This window comes from Megascapheus bottae, chromosome 7, assembly GCF_031878675.1.
Source record: "Megascapheus bottae isolate mThoBot1 chromosome 7, mThoBot2.hap1, whole genome shotgun sequence".
Classification (NCBI taxonomy): Eukaryota; Metazoa; Chordata; class Mammalia; order Rodentia; family Geomyidae; genus Megascapheus; species Megascapheus bottae.
In genome coordinates this window covers 8,832,578-8,849,803 of record NC_143515.1, presented here as the reverse complement: position 1 = coordinate 8,849,803, position 17,226 = coordinate 8,832,578, and the positions used below count along the sequence as shown (strand labels likewise).

Below are 17,226 nucleotides of genomic sequence, written 5' to 3'. Positions count from 1 at the left end.
TGGAATGCCTTGGATTGATGCCTTTTGCTGTGCCTGCCATGGACAAAGCTGATCCACCCTGGGAGATGTTTCCTCCTTCATGGAGCTACCTTCCCCTGGGTGGGTCTGTTTCTCACTGGTCAGATTCCTTTACCCTGTAGTAAAATGGCACTGCTGTTGCTGGCTCTCGGGCCCAGTTACCTGACAGCTGCTTAGCAGTTTCTATGTTAGTATAAAAGATGATGTTCTTCTTGGTTGTGGGGAGAGATTCTTTCTAGAAGCTGTTGCCTAGGTGGGAGTGAGGATGTCTTTTGTGGGTGCTCACATTTTCCCTTGGTTTTTTGGATTCTCTGCAATCTGCATCTGTCTGTGGCCAGCAGGATGTGATTCTCTGCTTCTAGTCATCCACTTGGTGCTGGAGGTGAGTTGAAAGCTGTGTGCACTCTGACTACTCTGACTGGTACCTTTGTCCTGGCTGTCTCTGGCCACCACTGTGGTCCCAACTGCCAGGTCTGGTGTATACTCAAACCTTCTTAAGCAGGGTGCCTGTAATTTTTTCTCTCTGGCCAACTTACTTGGTATGACTCTCTAGATGTGGGCTATTCGGTAAAAGTCTTACCGCTCTGGTTTCTCAGAGCTGTGTAGACTGCTTACCATCTGCCACCTTCCCTCCTATCCTCTCCTTTATTGTTTCCCATTTGTTCTGGGTAAATAAAACTTGTTCTTTCTGATGGGAGTCTTCGTAAAATTGTATGTACAGGCATGCAGAGAACAGATAATAGCATTGCATAGGGCTGTAGGTTCTCAGTTTATTCTTTACATCCTTTGAGCTTATCACTTGGAATCTGTTACACTAGCGTCTAGATTTTTGTCAGCATGGTGTTTTTGGCTCTTGACTACCCATTGGAGATGTTTGATATTAAGAACGAGAGCCAATTGAGGGCTGTCTGAGAGGATGTCCTAGTTTTACCCACTTCGTTGTTAGTTCTCTATAATGGCCAATGGCATCCAAGGTCATAGTAAGAAAACAGCAAGTGATTCCACATTTGACACTTACCATATGTCACGATTGGCCTGCTGCATGCTGCTCTTTATTCCCTCCCACACCAACATGACGTTAAGTAGTCTTTGTTTATTGTGCACCTGTGTGCTAAGCACTAAGCTAAACATTTTACATTTAACATTGTGTTACATGTTCTATGATTATATAGAAAGATATTGTCCCTCTTTAACTGAAGGGGGAACTGAGGCTCACATTGGTTAATGAACTGGCCATAATAAACTGGCTCATCCAGTTCCTTGTGAGTCTGAGGCACATGTGGAATTGCCCTTAACCGTGTACTTATCGGCATGCCCAGTGTACAGGTGTAGCTTCCTTGCTAGGGATGTCTTGCTGACATAACAAATTTTGGGGTTTTGGTTGGCCATTTTTTTCCTTCCCCAAAGTTGTGGTGTTGAGGTCACCTTACAATCATTAATGCTGAGGAGAGATAAACTGCACACATTTCTTGTTTATTTGTTCCTTCTTAACAATTATTTTTTTTTCCCACAAAACAATTTTCTTTCTTGGTCTCATTGTCCCTGAACAGCATAAATGATTTAACTACCTGCTGGGCCTTCAGAGGTACTGCTTTCTGACAGAGGAGTTGCAGAGTTGCAGTTATAATGATGAGGAGATTCTGATGGGCACTGTGTCTCTCATGGGGGTGGGAGAGAGACAAGCCTGTCACAGACTCATAGTGCCGAGAACTGACACTGCAGGGAATGGATCTTTTCCCTTCATTTGGTTCTTGTTCCCTCTCTATTGCCCTTTGAAAATATTCATGCATATCAAATGATCTCGTCCTCCCTCCAGGAGTATGAAATCTGCTGTGTTTTGTTTTTGGTTATTCATTCTGGTGGGTTGATTCTTTTGTTATTTGTAGGGAATTGGATGGCTAGTGGAATGGGTAGTAAAGAGGCAAGATAATTTGATTTCTATACTCTATACTTACTAGCAAAAAAACAAAACAAAACAAATGAAGGTTATGTGCTCTCTAACAAAAACCCCTTGCCCCTCCTTTTCTGTGCTTCCATTACTGACCATTTTGCTAGCCCTTGATAAATAATTATAATAGCAACCAGCACACATGGTGTGTGTTATTTAGGTTCAATTTTAACTCTAGCATTTTGGCTGATGCAAACTTTCCACAACGAACGTCTTGCCAGAAGTGACGATCCTCCTTCCCAGGGTGTATCAGATCTATGCAGGGCCAGTGGCCTTCTGCCCTCTTCTCTGTCTCACTAGAGTGTCACTGCCAGGCCAGTGTTTCCTTGGCTCTTTTCATTCCTCCCCTACAGGGTGAGCCTGGCCTCCACCCTCAAAGTAAGCTCGTCTCTTTGAGAAGTCCTGGCTGGCCCGATAAGACAAGGGCAGCCACTAGAGACTTCTCTTAAAAAGATTCAGCTTGCCCCTGCAAGATTCTAAAAAGCCCTGGCACAAGTGAAAAGTTTCTCTGTACAAACAGATGCCAGAGAATGTTTTCTTAGACCTCAAGACTGTATTTCTTGGCCCAAAGGAAAGCACAGTCTATATAGTTGATAATATGAAATCTGAGATAATCTTTGCATGATCAATAGCTTGTTGGTTTAGTTCAGCCACATCTTCAATATTGTCAACTCCAATTAAGTATGTGGCTCGGCTTTCTGCCACTCTCCCTGTGTTCCCTGATGTGTTGCAGGTACTCTGTACTCAAAACTGGCAGTATAGCTGGTCCCTCCTCCCACAAGGTTTAAGGGTAGCCCATGTGATGAGTATGAGTACTGAGGCAATAGAACACTACAAGGTTGAGCTAGCTGCCATTTCTGTTGTCTCTGAAAGCTCCAGCACGATGTAGATGTATTTTCACAATGTTTGTTGCGTTGAGCCAAGGAGTTGAAATGAGCCATATGGAGGACACATTGTCTTTTCTGTTTCTGTGTAGGAGTTTGTCATTGACACACCATGTGAAAATGCCCAGAAGATGTATATTGGAAATGCCATGAGTGGGAATTATGCAGCTGTCTTTGCCCAGCTCCTTATAAATGGAAGATCTCAAGGTTTGTCATCAACACAGAAAGCTAAAAATTCTCTTCTCCGTTACTGTATCCAGTACTCATTGTTTCCAGTGAGCACTTAACACAGAAAGAACCCTGCTTGGCAAGGCTGTTTTACCTCTTGTCAAAAATTCAGTCCTAACTTTATCTCCTAAATAGACAAGATGATAACATTTATCTTTGCATTTTGACATTATTTACCATCACTTGTAGTGTGCAATCATAGCACTGAATGAATCTGGGTTTGGGGGAGCAAAATACTTGTAGTCTGTTCTGGGAAAGAGTAAGGGTTTGTTCTTATTGCTAGAAGGAAGAGTTAATAAGGATCTCTACTTCTTCCTAGGGCCCCACTGTTTCATTGTTCCTGTTCGGGATGAAAATGGAAACTTGTACCCAGGAGTGACTGTTATTGATATGATGTACAAAGAAGGTGACTCCCCAAACGACTCCTCTGTGGTGTTCATGTGACTTCTGCCTACTCTCCACTGCAGTCTAAAAGAAACCATCAGAGGGCCAGGCACATAGCCTAGTGATAGAGTGCTTGCCTAGCATGTATAAAGCCCTAGGTTCGACTCCTCAGTACCACATACACAGAAAAAGCCAGAAGTGACACTGTGACTCAAGTGGCAGAGTGCTAGCCTTGACAAAAAGTGTCCAAGAACAGACCCTGAGTTCAAACCACAGGACTGGCGAAAATAAAGATAAATAAATAAGAATCCAATAGAGCTCCCTTCAAAAAAAATAGTCCAAATTACTAGTTGAGACTATGTATTGATCTCATTTTCTTAAACTTCCTTGTAATGAGGCAGTTGCCCCTGAATCCTGCTTAGGAGTTGTAGGCTCTCCAATGGCAGGTAATGACGTTCCATGTCCTCGGTTCTCCTTGTTGTTGAAGCCATGAATATTCCTTCAGGATTTACTCTGGGCACTAATTGGCTAGGTCCGTGTTCCACTCATGTGGGCTTCTGATCAGCAATCTATTGCTTCACAGTTGAAAAGCCCCAAATCAAGGTGTCTGCAGAATTGGTTCCTTCCAAGGGTGGGGAAGGAACCTTCTCCTTGGCTTATAAAGGACATCTTTATGTGTACATGGCATTGCCCCTGCAGCTTTCCTTTTCTTTTTTTTCATATATTTTTATTGTAATTAATAGAAGGGTTACATGATATTTGCCAGATAGATGGTGCATTAATTCCCATAGCTTTCCTTTTCTTATAAGGACACCAACACTTATATTAAGGCCCATTATAATAACCTCATTCTACCTTGATTATCTCTGCCAAGACTGCCTCCAAATAAGGTTTTATTTACAGATATAGGGGTTAGAACTCTAACAGATGAACCAGGGTTAAATTCAACCCATAGCACTCCTGAAACCAGACCGGGCTTATGGATGTCTTTGGTTCAGGTCAAGCTAAGTGAAAGAAAGGAATTTAGGATTAAGAGGGAACAAAAAACAGGGAAGAAAGAGTTAGGAAGGAAAGAAGGAAGATCTACCTTGGGTGGAGAGGATCATCTCATCTTTCACTAATATTAACCAACAACTATGGCTTCAGTGGCAGGCTGGCAGCAGGTGGGTTTGGGGGAGGTTTAACTGAAATCATCTTACATGTCAATTGTTGTTGAGCACAGAGAGGCAGCTTAGCTCTTCTGAAGTCATGCCAGACATAAAAAAATACTGGCAACTGCCGCGAGTCTGTTTTGGTTTCCCTCTCAGCTCTGACTGTGTCCTTGTCAAAGGCTGATGTGCTAAATAAAGGCTTTTATGAAAGAAACATTTCTCTATTAGATTAAATCTGCCTAAGTCTCTATGAACAATAAGTAGATACCAGACTCTGACCACAGGTGTCTATAGATCATGGGTCAGACAGACTTTTGTCCCCCTCATCCTCCTGTGTCCTTGTTGCCCTTGTTTGTGCCATGGGCTTTGGCTTTCACTAGTTTATCCTAGGCTTGAGGAGGCAGCAGAGAAGGGAGATAAATTTGAGATCTGTCTTCCAGGGGAGAGTAAGTTGGCTTTTCTGTGCTCTCTGTCTTCAGCTCTTCATTCTTTCTGTTACCTGGAACTCATCCTTTTGCAATTATGAGAGCAAATGGGGAGGTAAATATGTACCCACCAGGCCTAAATCTGAGTCCCAGAGTACTTAGGCTGCAAGAATAGAAACACATTGCCTTCCATTGTCATTGAGGAGAAATAGGCTAGGTAGGCCCAAGAAACAGGACATTTTCACTCTTCAGCTAGATAAAAGAACATCAAGAACTATGGAAGTAAAAAAAAAAAAAGGTGGGGGAGGGGGCTGTATTTTAGAGAAGATGAAGTAACAGGAAAATGTATTTTGAATCCCTAGCTCACATCATAAACAAAAATTTCAGTCAGAGATTTTTTCCCCCAATGTTTGCATTTCATTTCTTGTTTTCTGCAGGTCTGAATGGAGTGGACAATGGGATTTTAATTTTTGACAAGGTTCGGATTCCCAGGGAGAACCTGTTGGATAAGTGAGTAGTTTTCTCTTAAGGAACTGTATGGACTGTCATGTTTTTGTAAGCGAGGCTTGGTCTGGAGGTGTCACAGACTGCAGATGCAGGGAATTTTCCCACAGCTGCCCCAACAAGTGTACGGACCAGCTGGAAAAGATAAGCAAACAAATCGAAAAGTTAAGATACCACTTTCAGCAGGATAGCTATGAAAGGCACTACTTACTACTTCAAGGTTCCCATCATCATTTTGCAGATCTCAACAGTGAGGTTTAGGTGAGGTCACCAATGAAGTGAAGGATTCCTTTCTTAGGTGTGTTCCAGGGAAGGCGGTCCAAAGTTAAATGGCGCTCTTTGCCGAGGCTAAAAAATATCAGTTATCTTAGATTCTGTCAAAAGCATTTCCTGTGCCCTATAAAAATCCTGAGTTGCTGGGCATGGTGGCTCATGCCTGTAATCTTAGCTACTCAGGAGGCTGAGATCTGAGGATCGAGTTTCAAAGCCAGCCTGGGCACAAAAGACTGAGACTCTTATCTCCAATTAATCACCAGAAAACCACGGGGCTGGGAGTTTGGCCTAGTGGTAAGAGTGCTTGCCTAGCATGCATGAAGACCAGGGTTCGATTCCTCAGCACTCCACATACATAGAAAAAGCCAGAAGTGGTGCTGTGGCTCAAGTGGTAGAGTGCTAGCCTTGAGAAAACCCAAGGACAGTGCTCAGGCCCTGAGCTCAAGCCACAGGACTGGCAAAAAAAAAAAAAAAAAAAAAAAAAAAAAAAAAAAAAAAAACACCAGAAAACCAGAAATGGTGCTATGGCCTAGAGTTCAAGTCTCATAACCGACCAAAAAAAATTCTCTGATAAAGCCAGTAATCAGGATAAAATAAATATCTGTCTGTCTGGTTTCCTACATATTTTCTTTGGATAATTCTAGTTGGCTGAAATTTTGTCAACAGATAAACTGTCACACAGATAGTAATATCACACGTTAAAGGTAATTGTATAGGAAACAGGTCTAAAATGGAGCAAATTGTGTTTGTTTCTTTCTCATGTAAATTAGAAGGAAATAGAACAAAAACAGCAAAATTATCTTTTGAATTATCCTGAGGACTTTCAGCCCTCCCGAGAGATGCTTATACATTTCCCAGACACTTGTCAGAGTGCTATTCTGGGGAATGGGGAAGAGAGGAGAAAACACAGACAGAGCCTCCCATATCCTACCCTCCTGGTAAGGGCATAGTGACTTGCTTAGTCCTCTGGCAGAGGCTACAGCAGTGCTATTTACCCAATGCACTGGAGATTAAGAAGTTGGACTTAATGGGAAGAAGAATTCTACATTGCGTGTAGAAGATATGGCGATCTATAGAATCTTTCTTTGATAAACAACTTTTGCTTATTTAATATCATTTCATTTTTATTTAAGCTCCTTCCACCCCAAAGAAGCCCGTAGAGAATAGCAGTGAAAACAGAGATTTTGAGGTTTGAAGGAGGAACTCCATCTTTGGGGTCTTGATTCATCGTTTAATAAAAAGTGTGTCAAGGTCAGGTGCAGGTGGTTCATGCCTGTAATCCTAACTACTCAGTTGGCTGACATCTGAGGATTATGGTTTGAAGCCAATTCGAGCAGGAAAATCAGGAGATTCTTATCTCCGATTTAACACACACACACACACACACACACACACACACACACACACACACAAAGATGGAGTAGAGCTATGGCTCAAGTGACAGAGAGTGTTAATCTTGAGTGCATAGCTCAAGGACAATACCTTGGCCCTAAGTTCAAGCCCCAGAATCAGCACACACACACACACACACACACACACACACACACACACACACACACACGTGCACGTGTGTGCGCGCACATCCCACAGGCCAGTAAACCGATGAAGATGAATAAATGTAACTAAATAGTTTCAATACAATCCTTATAAAAATCTCAGCTGCTTTTTTGCAGAAATTAATATAATAATGCATTAATACTTCCATATTCACATGGCATTGTGAGAAATCCCTAATAATCCAAATAATCTTAATAAGGAACATGGGAAAAGAGTATCCACTTGTGATTTAAAAATACTTATGATTTAAGCACTTACTACAAAACTACAGTAAACAAGATGAGGGGTGGGATGGGGGGGAGGGAAATGGGGACCAAGACATGAGAAAGGGTATCAATGTATGTGAATTAATGCACCTTCTATCTGGCAAATATAATGTAACCCTTCTATTAATTACAATAAAAATATATGAAAAAAGAGAAATAATAGGTAAATTGGACTTAATAAAAATTAAAAACAAAAACAAAAGCATTTGATGCACCAAAGTACACTAGAAAGTAAATAAAAGTCCACAGACTGGAAGGAAATATTTGTCAATCAAATATATCATAAAGGTAAACCAAATATATCATAGAATATCCAAATTATAAAAGAATTGTTACCTCTAAACAAGCCCCCATATTACCCAATTGATGATGAGCAGAATACTGGAGTAGACCTCTCTCCAAAAAGATAGTCCAGTAATATATGCATGAAAAATGATCAATATCATTGCCATTATGAGTACACTAATAAAAATCATAATGAAATACTCACTAAGATGCGAATACTAGATAGGTAATACCAAATATTGCTGAGGATTTATAGAAATTAGAATCATCATTATACAGTGATGGTAACATGTGACATGTTGCCACAGATTGAGAAAACCATTTGGTGGTTCCTTAAAAGTTTTTTAGCCAAGGGCAGTGGCTCATGCCTGTAATCCTAGCTACTCAGGAGGCTAAGATCTGAAGATCTCGGTTCAAAGCCAGCCTGGGCACTAAAGGATGTGAAACTCTTATCTCCAATTATCCACTAAAAAATGGGAAGTGGGGCTGTGACTCAAGAGCCTTGAGCTAAAGAGCTTAGGGACAAATGCCCAGGCCCAGGGATAGGGTGGTAGCCTTGAGCTGAAGAGCTCAGGGACAGCACCCAGGCCCAGAGTTCAAGCCCCATGATCTACCAGAAAAAAAGTTTATTAGATGACTGGGCACTGGTGGCTCATGCTTGAAATCCTACCTACTCAGGAGATCTGAGGTTCAAAGCCAGCCCAGGTAGGAAAGTATGTAAGACTCATCTCTAATAAAAAAGCCAGAAATTGAACTGTGGCTCAAAGTGGTAGAGTGTTTACCTTGAGCCCAAAAGCTCAGGGACAGCACATAGGCCCTGAGTTCAAGCCCCAGGACAAACACATACACACACACAAGACATACACACAAGCTTATCAAATGACACAACAATTCTATTCTAGTATATATAAAAACATTGTTCATGGACGATTGAAAATACATTCATACAAAAACTTGGATTCAAATGTTCACAGCATAATTATTTGTAGTATCTGAAAAGAGAAAACAACTCCAGTGTACATTAGCTGTTGAATGGATTAAATCTCTTATATATCTCAAGAAATGAAGTAACATAGATGACCCTTGGAAGCAAAACCCTAAGTGAAAGAAGTCAGACACATATCACATTGAGATGGGCCAATTCATAAAGAGAGAACTTACAGTAGAGGTTACCAGGAGTCAGAGGGTGAATATTGCCAGGGTGTGTGTGTGTGTGTGTGTGTGTGTGTGTGTGTGTGTGTGTGTGTGTGTGTATTGGGGGAGGGGGAGTCTTCTAATGCTGTTTCCTTGTAGAGTGATGACATGTTTTAGAATTGGGTTATAGTTAGTAATGGTTATATACACTTGTGAATATGTCAAAGCCCACAAAATCAAATACCTTAGATGGTGAAATTTTATGGGATGTGTATTATATCTCATTAATAAAATTTTTGTGCCAGTCCTGGGGCTTGAGTTTAGGGCCTGAACACTGTCCTTGGGCTTTCTCAAGGCTGGAGTTCTACCACTTCAGCCACAGCACCACATAATGTATGTGGTGCTGAGGAATTGAACCCCGGTCTTCATGCGTGACAGGCAAGCACTCTTACCACTAGGCCAAACTTTCAGCCCTATATCTCATTTTTTTTAATGAGAAAGACACACTCAGAGTCTTGTATTGGTTTGATGATGGCAGGCATCATGCCTCTTTGTCTTGTCTGATGAACTGCAGGTTCTTGGTGGAAAACCTGTTTTTACTTCCCATGAGTCAAGCCTTTCCCAGTATCTCCTGGGGAGGCATGCTTGGAGAATTGTCCAAAATGTAGAAATCTATGCACTTGTTTTTGCACTGAAGTTTATTTGTGCTGGTGCCATGTGTTTATGTGTTTAAACACTACCTCTCTTTCTCCATTCTGCTACCTCATCTTTGCATAGGTTTGGTTCTGTGACACCAGATGGACAGTACCATTCATCTATTAAGAACAAGAATACCAGATTCAATGTGATGCTGGCAGCGCTGACCCCTTCAAGATTAGCAGTGGCCTTCCAAGCTCTGGGCAGTATGAAGGTAATGACTGATTTTATTCACTTTACCATTTATTCACTGCACATTCTAGGAATGGGTATCGATGCCAGAAGCTGAGTTTCTCAAGCCATAGTTGGCACAATGTGGCCAGGGATAGTGGTTTCCTGCTAGGGTACACCAGCTGACCTTCTACATAGGACGTTTCTACACCCTTTGGCCATAGTGTGCCATCTATTTTCATCTCAGATGGTTGCTGTTAGTCACAGTGAGTGGAGCCAGGCCACTGTGGCAACAGAGCCACAAAAGATGATCCAAAGAGATTGGCTGGCTCAGGGCAAGCGCGTCTCCTAGAAGTGTTGGTTTTTTTTTTTTCCTCTGGGTCTCTGGTCTCTGCATGAAGGAAAAGCCTGCTTTAAGCTCCACTGAGCTTGGTAAAACTGGAAAAAAAATGTAGACTTCCTAGGAATACATACTTGTGGCTCAAATCCAGCTTTCCCACCAAGAAGGAATGGATTTCAGCCACCGGACTTTATCAGCCTGTAGAAGTCTGAATGGCACAGAAATCCTGCATCATTCACTTCTGCCAGGTCTGCTCTGCTCCACAGTCCAGGTACCTTGGCGGCTCAGAACCTAGCCTATGACCTTACACCTGCCAACAGCCCCATTCCCCTGCTTGCTTTGTGGTGGCTTTTTGCCATGGGGCCAGATGGATGTTTATGTCTGAGCTCCCTCATCAGGGGTGGCTCAGCTGGTCTCTCTCTCTCTCTCTCTCTCTCTCTCTCTCTCTCTCTCTCTCTCTCTCTCTCTCTCTCTCTCTCTCTCCCTCTCTTTCTTTCTCTCCCTCTCCCCTTACCCACTCTCTCTTTAAGAAAATTTCTAACTGGAGTGAGGTGGAATCTTAGAGTTGTTTTGATTTGCATTTCTTTTATAACCAGAGATGTTGAGCATTTCTTCATGTGTCTATGGGCCATTTTTGTTTCTTCTTCAGAGAAGACTCTCTTTAAGTCTTTGGCCCATTTTTAATGGGATGGTTGTTACTTTGGAGGTTAGTTTTGGAGTGATTCAATTTTTTGAGTTGTTGATATATTTTAGATATGAGGCCTTTGTCCGTTGTTTGGTTGGTGAAGATCTTCTCCCACTCTGTAGGCTTCCTAATTAATTTACTAGCTATGTCCTTTGCCATACAAAAGCTCTGCAGTTTAATGCAGTCCCACTTATCCAGCCTTTCTCTGATTTGTTGTGATTCTTGGTCCTTATTAAGAAAGATTCCACCTCACTCCAGTTAGAATGGCCAGGATCAGGAAAATGAATAATAACAGATGCTGGAGGGGATGTGGCCAGGAGGAATCACTACTACACTGTTGGTGGGAGTGCAAACTCATTCAACCACTATGGAAAGCAGTATGGCAGTGCCTCAAAAGGCTAAACATAGAGCTCCCCTATGACCCAGCAATCCCACTACTTGGCATTTACCCAACTATCCAGAATCTAGGGCATACTAAATCCACTAGCACAACAATGCTCATTGCAGCATTATTCACCATAGCAAAGATATGGAACCAACCCAGATGTCCCTCAGTTGATGAGTGGATCAACAAGTTGTGGTATTTGTACACAATGGGCTGTACTAGCAGAGATCTGCAGTAGAGCAAAACCTTGATATATGAGGCCATATAGTATGAAGCTAATTGAAAGGACCTCCAGGATATTGAAACAAAAGCCATATAACGAATGATTGTTGTCCTTAATGTACTATGTTATCTCTCATCTCCTTTGCTGTCCCTTGGTTATCTCATATTGTTACAGTATCTCACTTTGTTATCTGATATATTGGATTTATTTGTATTTGGTTATTTGAAATTTGATAGGGAAGGGGGGAAAACCAAGACGGGGGTGGGGGAGTGGGGGGGTGGGGGGGGAGGGTAATGGGTACCAAGACATGTGAATTAATGCACCTTCTATCTGGCAAATATCATGTAACCCTTTTATTAATTACAATAAAAAAAGAACCAAAAAAAATTTCTAAAAAAAAAAAAAAAAGAAAGAAAATTTCTGTCAGTTGTGAGGCTCGAACCCAGGTCTGGGCACTGTCCCCAAGCTTTTGTCTCAAGGCTGCACTTTACTACTTTGAGCTATAACACTAGTGGTTTTCTGGTAGTTAATTGGAGTATGGATTCTTATCTGCCTGGGTGGCTTCAAACCAGGATTCTCAGATATTAGCCTCTGGAGTAGCTAGGATTACAGGGGTAGGCCACTGGTGGCCTCATCTGGTCTCACAGTAGAAGCTTCTGATGAATGGGGACCGACCCCAAAAGAGCCTGGTTGTCGAACACTATTGTAGACAGTACCTGTATACAAAGGAAAACAGGTTCTTCATATGTACAATTGAACCTGTCTCAGCCATCTTTAGAACTCTAGAAAGGGGGAGAAGGAGCAAAGCCAGAGGATCCCAGAATTGCATCAAAAGGAAGGGTTGGAAAGCCAATCTAGGGTTGTCCAAAGGTATCACAGCAGAATTTATGCTGTACCCCCCCTGCCAATCACAGTGGTCTTCACACAATCTCATCCTCTGGGGAAAGTGTTGGGTATAATAGACATGCTGATTAGAGGCAGCAAAGGCTTCCGGGAAACTGCACACTTGAAAGTGAGTGATGGTGTGAGGATGTCCACAGGGTTGCCAGCAGCCCTGTTAGCTCATGTGGTCTGTGTGCAGCTGTGGGGGATAAGGTAGGGGCAGTGTGGATGGGGCAGCGGTCTTCCAGGAGAGACTTTATTTATTTATTTTTTTTACTAGTACTGAAGGTTGAACTCAGGGCCTGGGCATCGTCCTTGAGCTTTCTCAAGGCTAGTGTTCTACCACTTGAGCCACAGCACCACTTGTGACTTTTTCTGTGTATGTGGTACTGAGGAATTGAACCCAGGGCTCTGTGTATGCTTGGCAAACAATCTACTACTATGCCACACTCCCTGAGGCTTTGTTTCAAACACCACTATATCTGGTGTAATATGGGAGTGATGGCTCTAGGAGGGGAGATACCTGGGTGATTCTCCAAAGGTCTTCCTCCCTTTTGTTAAGTATTGGCCAGAGACCAGCATCTGCTGACCCTGAGAGCCTTGGGGGCTACAGTTGGATCAATTGTTGAGTTTCTGTTGTGCATACTTTGTTCCTGCATGAACATGATGGTGGGTTCTGAGATCAGAATCCTGAGCTCCAATCTCAGTCTTATATGTGGTGCCATGGGAAAGTCAGTCCTCTTTAGGCCTGTTTCTCCATCTTTTATAGATGGAGTGGTTCTTACATTGAAGGTGAGACCCAAGGGAAGGGGGTTGTGTGTGTAGCACTGGCACAGAGCAGAAAGCGCATAGCTCACAAGGGTCGATAATATAGTGGTGGTTGTTGTGATTGCTCTGTCACTAGGAAGATAGAAGCTGACTGTGGACAAGGACTACATGAGCTTTGCTAGTCACTGCTTGAAATCCTGGCCTCCAGGCAAGGGATCTGAAATGTTTTATAGAGATATCTGCAATCCCTTGGATTCCTGAGTACCTCAATCAAACCACACTGACCTAGAATTGGCATGGGCTTTGTCCATCTAGATCTTATCAAGGAATGGAATTCCCAGAAAGTAAGTCAGCTTTCTGTCACTGTAATAAAATACCTGGAGAGATCAACAGAAGAAAAGGAAAGGTTTATTTAGACTCAGGCTTCAGTTCAGAGTTGGTCAACCCTGTGGTGAGGTAATCATTGCAGGGAACACGTGATATAGGAAATGCTCACCTCATAGCAATGGCGAGACAGGAAGGAGATGTAGCCCTGCTTTGCCCTTCAAAGGAACATCCCCAATGACCTAACTTCCTCCCACCAGACCCCTCCTCCTAGAGGCTCCATGCCTTTCAGGAGCCAGTGGGCTGGACACAACGCTTTCAATACTTACATCTCTGGAGGACATTCCATTCCAGGAAAGATGGGGACTCTGCTTGGTTCAGGCTCTGTGTCATCCTCCAGGACAGAGACCCAGTGACTGCTCCTTCATTCTGAGCATCTCTGGCAAGTAGGATTTCAGCAGTTTCTTGGAAGCTCCTCCTCTCCTATGGCTCAGACACTTGACATAGGTTTTCCTGGCTGAAGCCAAAGACTTCTGCTTCTTCTGATCTTGTTGATGAGTGGAAAAATGGATCCTTCTCTCCTATGCACTTTCTTGATGTATTAGGGAACTGTCACCTCAGCTCTGTGCAGCGACATTCACTCAAGGCCAAGCAGGCCTGCTCCTTTTAAACTTTGCCCAGATGTCTTATTTTTCATGATTATCTTTCATTTCCATGACATTCCTCAGTACTTTCAGGTTTTTCTCTCAAAGGTTTTCTGCAATAGTCATCCTCTGTTTTTGTCTCCCAAATGCCCAAAGTAAATTGATTAGCAAGAACGGAAGGAAAAGGATGCTGGGCGATGATGTGTGGGAAGAGGGCAGAGGTGGCAAGCCCTCTGCATGTAGTTATGTGGGGAGGCTGGGAAACTTTTCCTGGGGAGAAAGGAAGCTGGGGACACCTCTGTGAGTGTGGAGGTGGAGGTAGAGGAAGGGAGAAGTGTCTGTAAGAGCTGGAACAGCCTTTGGTCTTGATTCTGTACAGAGGAAAACTATTTTAGCATAAAAGAAGCTGGTTCCCATTTATACCATTTATAAGGGAGAAAGCACCTTCATAATCTTGAGCAGAAGGAACATCACCTCATCTACCTTGTTACCCTCTGTGGCCCATTTCTAGGGCCTCATGTGATTGTCTCATTGCCCTCTTATTCTCCTCATTTTGGTGGCTCTTTATGCCATGCCTTGTGTCACTCTGTGTGTGTGTGTGTGTGTGTGTGTGTGTGTGTTTTGGATGATGCTGTGACATCATTCACACCCACCATGTTCATGGCTGCTTTTCATGTATACTTCAGAGTTCTTGTACCTCTGACTTCCTGAGAAAGGTGACAGTCTACATTCATCTGTCACCTCCTCCCAAAGTACTGCTGCTTCCCCTGTGCCATTTATAGAGCTTAGAGCTGCAGATCCACCTAGAACATAGAGGGAGTCACAATTTAGTCAGCAACACACAGCCATGTGTAAAGAGGGGATTAAGATGAAATGAGAGCATAGGGCTAGAGTTTGAATTTGTGAAGACTGGTGTCCACCTAAGAGAGGTGACGTCAGAGATCTCTGCTTGTCCCCGTGTGCATAAAGGAAAGGATGGATAGAGAATGTGGAAGTTGGTATGCCAGAACCAGAAACGACTCACGCTCACACCTTGACCTTGGACATTGAGAGTTCAGAAACTAAGGGAACTATATTTCTGTTGTCTGACCCCTTGCTGAGACAGACTAATGTTTGAGTGGCTGACCAGTGGCCAAAGAGATCTTGGGTTTGCAAAGACCTTCCAGCAGGGCATCAGTAAAGACTGAAGTTGGTGGGAGCCCGGCTCCCTCACCTCTTTTGCTCCTTCCAGGGCCCAACCAACTATACAGCTGTCAGTTGAGATGTGTTGAGGGGAATTGATATGCACACAAACAGCTGGAATATTGTGCTTATCTCTGATGCCACAGTGAAGCTATTAAGACTGTGGACCCTGGGCCTTGCCTCTCTGAGCTTGCATCCTGCCTCTGAATGACCTTGAAAGCCATGGGTCTCTTTAAGGTAGAGCTGCTGGAAGCCTGGAGGAAGTCAGTATATGTAAAGGCCTTGCAGTGTCCAGATGACTAAAGTCATGTAAGGCGTGGCAATGGCAAAGGGCATGTGACATACTCATCTCAGGGCAGTGGCTGCTTAGAGGCCAGGTAAGGAGAGAGGCTAAGTCTGTCCCTTTGTCACCTGTGTAGCAGGGCCAGTGCTCATTTATGGTTTTGCAGAGCTGTATTAATGAGTTGAAAGCACTGGCTCCGCCCTTACTAGTTGTGTCTATTTTCAAAGGATCATATATGCTTTGAGGAAGCAGTATCACGTGATTCATCAGATTCTCCTCAGGCTGGTGCCTTTTTTTCTCCAGCACACCCCCCTACTCCAAACACGCACTCACAGAAGTGGGGAGCAGAGCATCAGGACCTGCTCAGTTGTTGGGAAAGCCAGAGGAATAAAGCTTTAGCTTGGATCATCCTCAAAGGGGCCATCTGTGATACACAGTTTACTATTCCCTGGTATGGAAATGTCTCAGAACTGACCACCAGAGGGCAGCAAATTACTAAATAACTTTCAGATTGTTTCTTTGACATTTATGCTTTTTTTTTTTTTTTTTTGGTCTGTGAGTTTACAAAGAGGCTAGGATTTTGCTGTTGTCATCATTTTTTCTTTTTCATGTTAGGTTTAATTAGTTACAAGTGCTTATTTTTATTTTTAAAAGATATTATTAATGTACAAAGGGGTTACCATCTTAAAAGCTGGGTAACGAGTACAAGTACTTTTCTTTCTTTCTTTTTTGTTTTTGTTTTTTAATGTGATCAATATAATAACAAGGGTACATCAGCTTAGCAATTGTCAGGCTCACGACCATAACTATAAATAAGATGTAGGGTTACTCTGATGATTCTTCAGTGCATAATTTGACACGTAAATGTCTATTGTTTCCCCTAGATGTTTGCAACTTTGTGGGGTATGAAAATGGTTAAATACTATTGTGATATTTCTATGGCAGTGTTACATTTTCAACAACTAATAAACATTTGTGTTTTAAAAGATACAGCCAAAGGCCAGGGATCTACAGACAAGTGCAACCAGAGATGAGAACCATGCAGTTTGTGTATCTGAAATGGGTTATATGAACTTCAGTTCTGTGGACATGTGCTGAATAACATTCTCACCTCTGAGCCCTGAGGTTGGGTGCTACCTGATGACAGAAATGACCTGGCACAGGTGTGTGTCCTCCAGACATTCCCAGTGCCCCAAGTTAACTTTGAACTACACACACTGTAAATGAGCTTCCAAGATCACATTACAGGAGGGGAAAGAGGGTATAAAGACACAACATTCATTCTAAAGGGAGAGTTGTGGGACTTCAGAGGCTGGAAGGGACTTCAGAGATCAGAGTCTAAGGCAAGTATGGTGGTGCATGCCTGTAATCGCAGAACCTTAGGAGGCAGAGGCAGGAAGATATGGAATTCCAGGCCAGCCCAGGCAAAGTTAGCAAGACCTTTTCTGAAAAATACACATAAAAGGATTGGGGGAGGGAGAGGGCCCATGGCTGCTTCCCTAGCAGCTTGAAGTACTGTGATTACTTCTTGTATATAAACAAGTGAATGGATGAATAATAAGTAAAATCAAGTATTAGTCACCTTA

The 17,226-nt window shown here is 42.8% G+C and overlaps 1 protein-coding gene across 1 annotated transcript in view; it reads left to right on the top strand.

Moving 5' to 3' along the window:
• Positions 1–17,226, top strand: part of Acoxl (acyl-CoA oxidase like) — a 332,531-nt gene that overhangs the window by 81,090 nt on the left and 234,215 nt on the right. The window contains exons 6-9 of the mRNA XM_090336096.1: positions 2,943–3,057; positions 3,398–3,484; positions 5,476–5,548; positions 9,835–9,967. Coding sequence (XP_090192222.1) covers positions 2,943–3,057; positions 3,398–3,484; positions 5,476–5,548; positions 9,835–9,967 — 408 coding nt within the window. The remainder of the gene's footprint in view (positions 1–2,942; positions 3,058–3,397; positions 3,485–5,475; positions 5,549–9,834; positions 9,968–17,226) is intronic.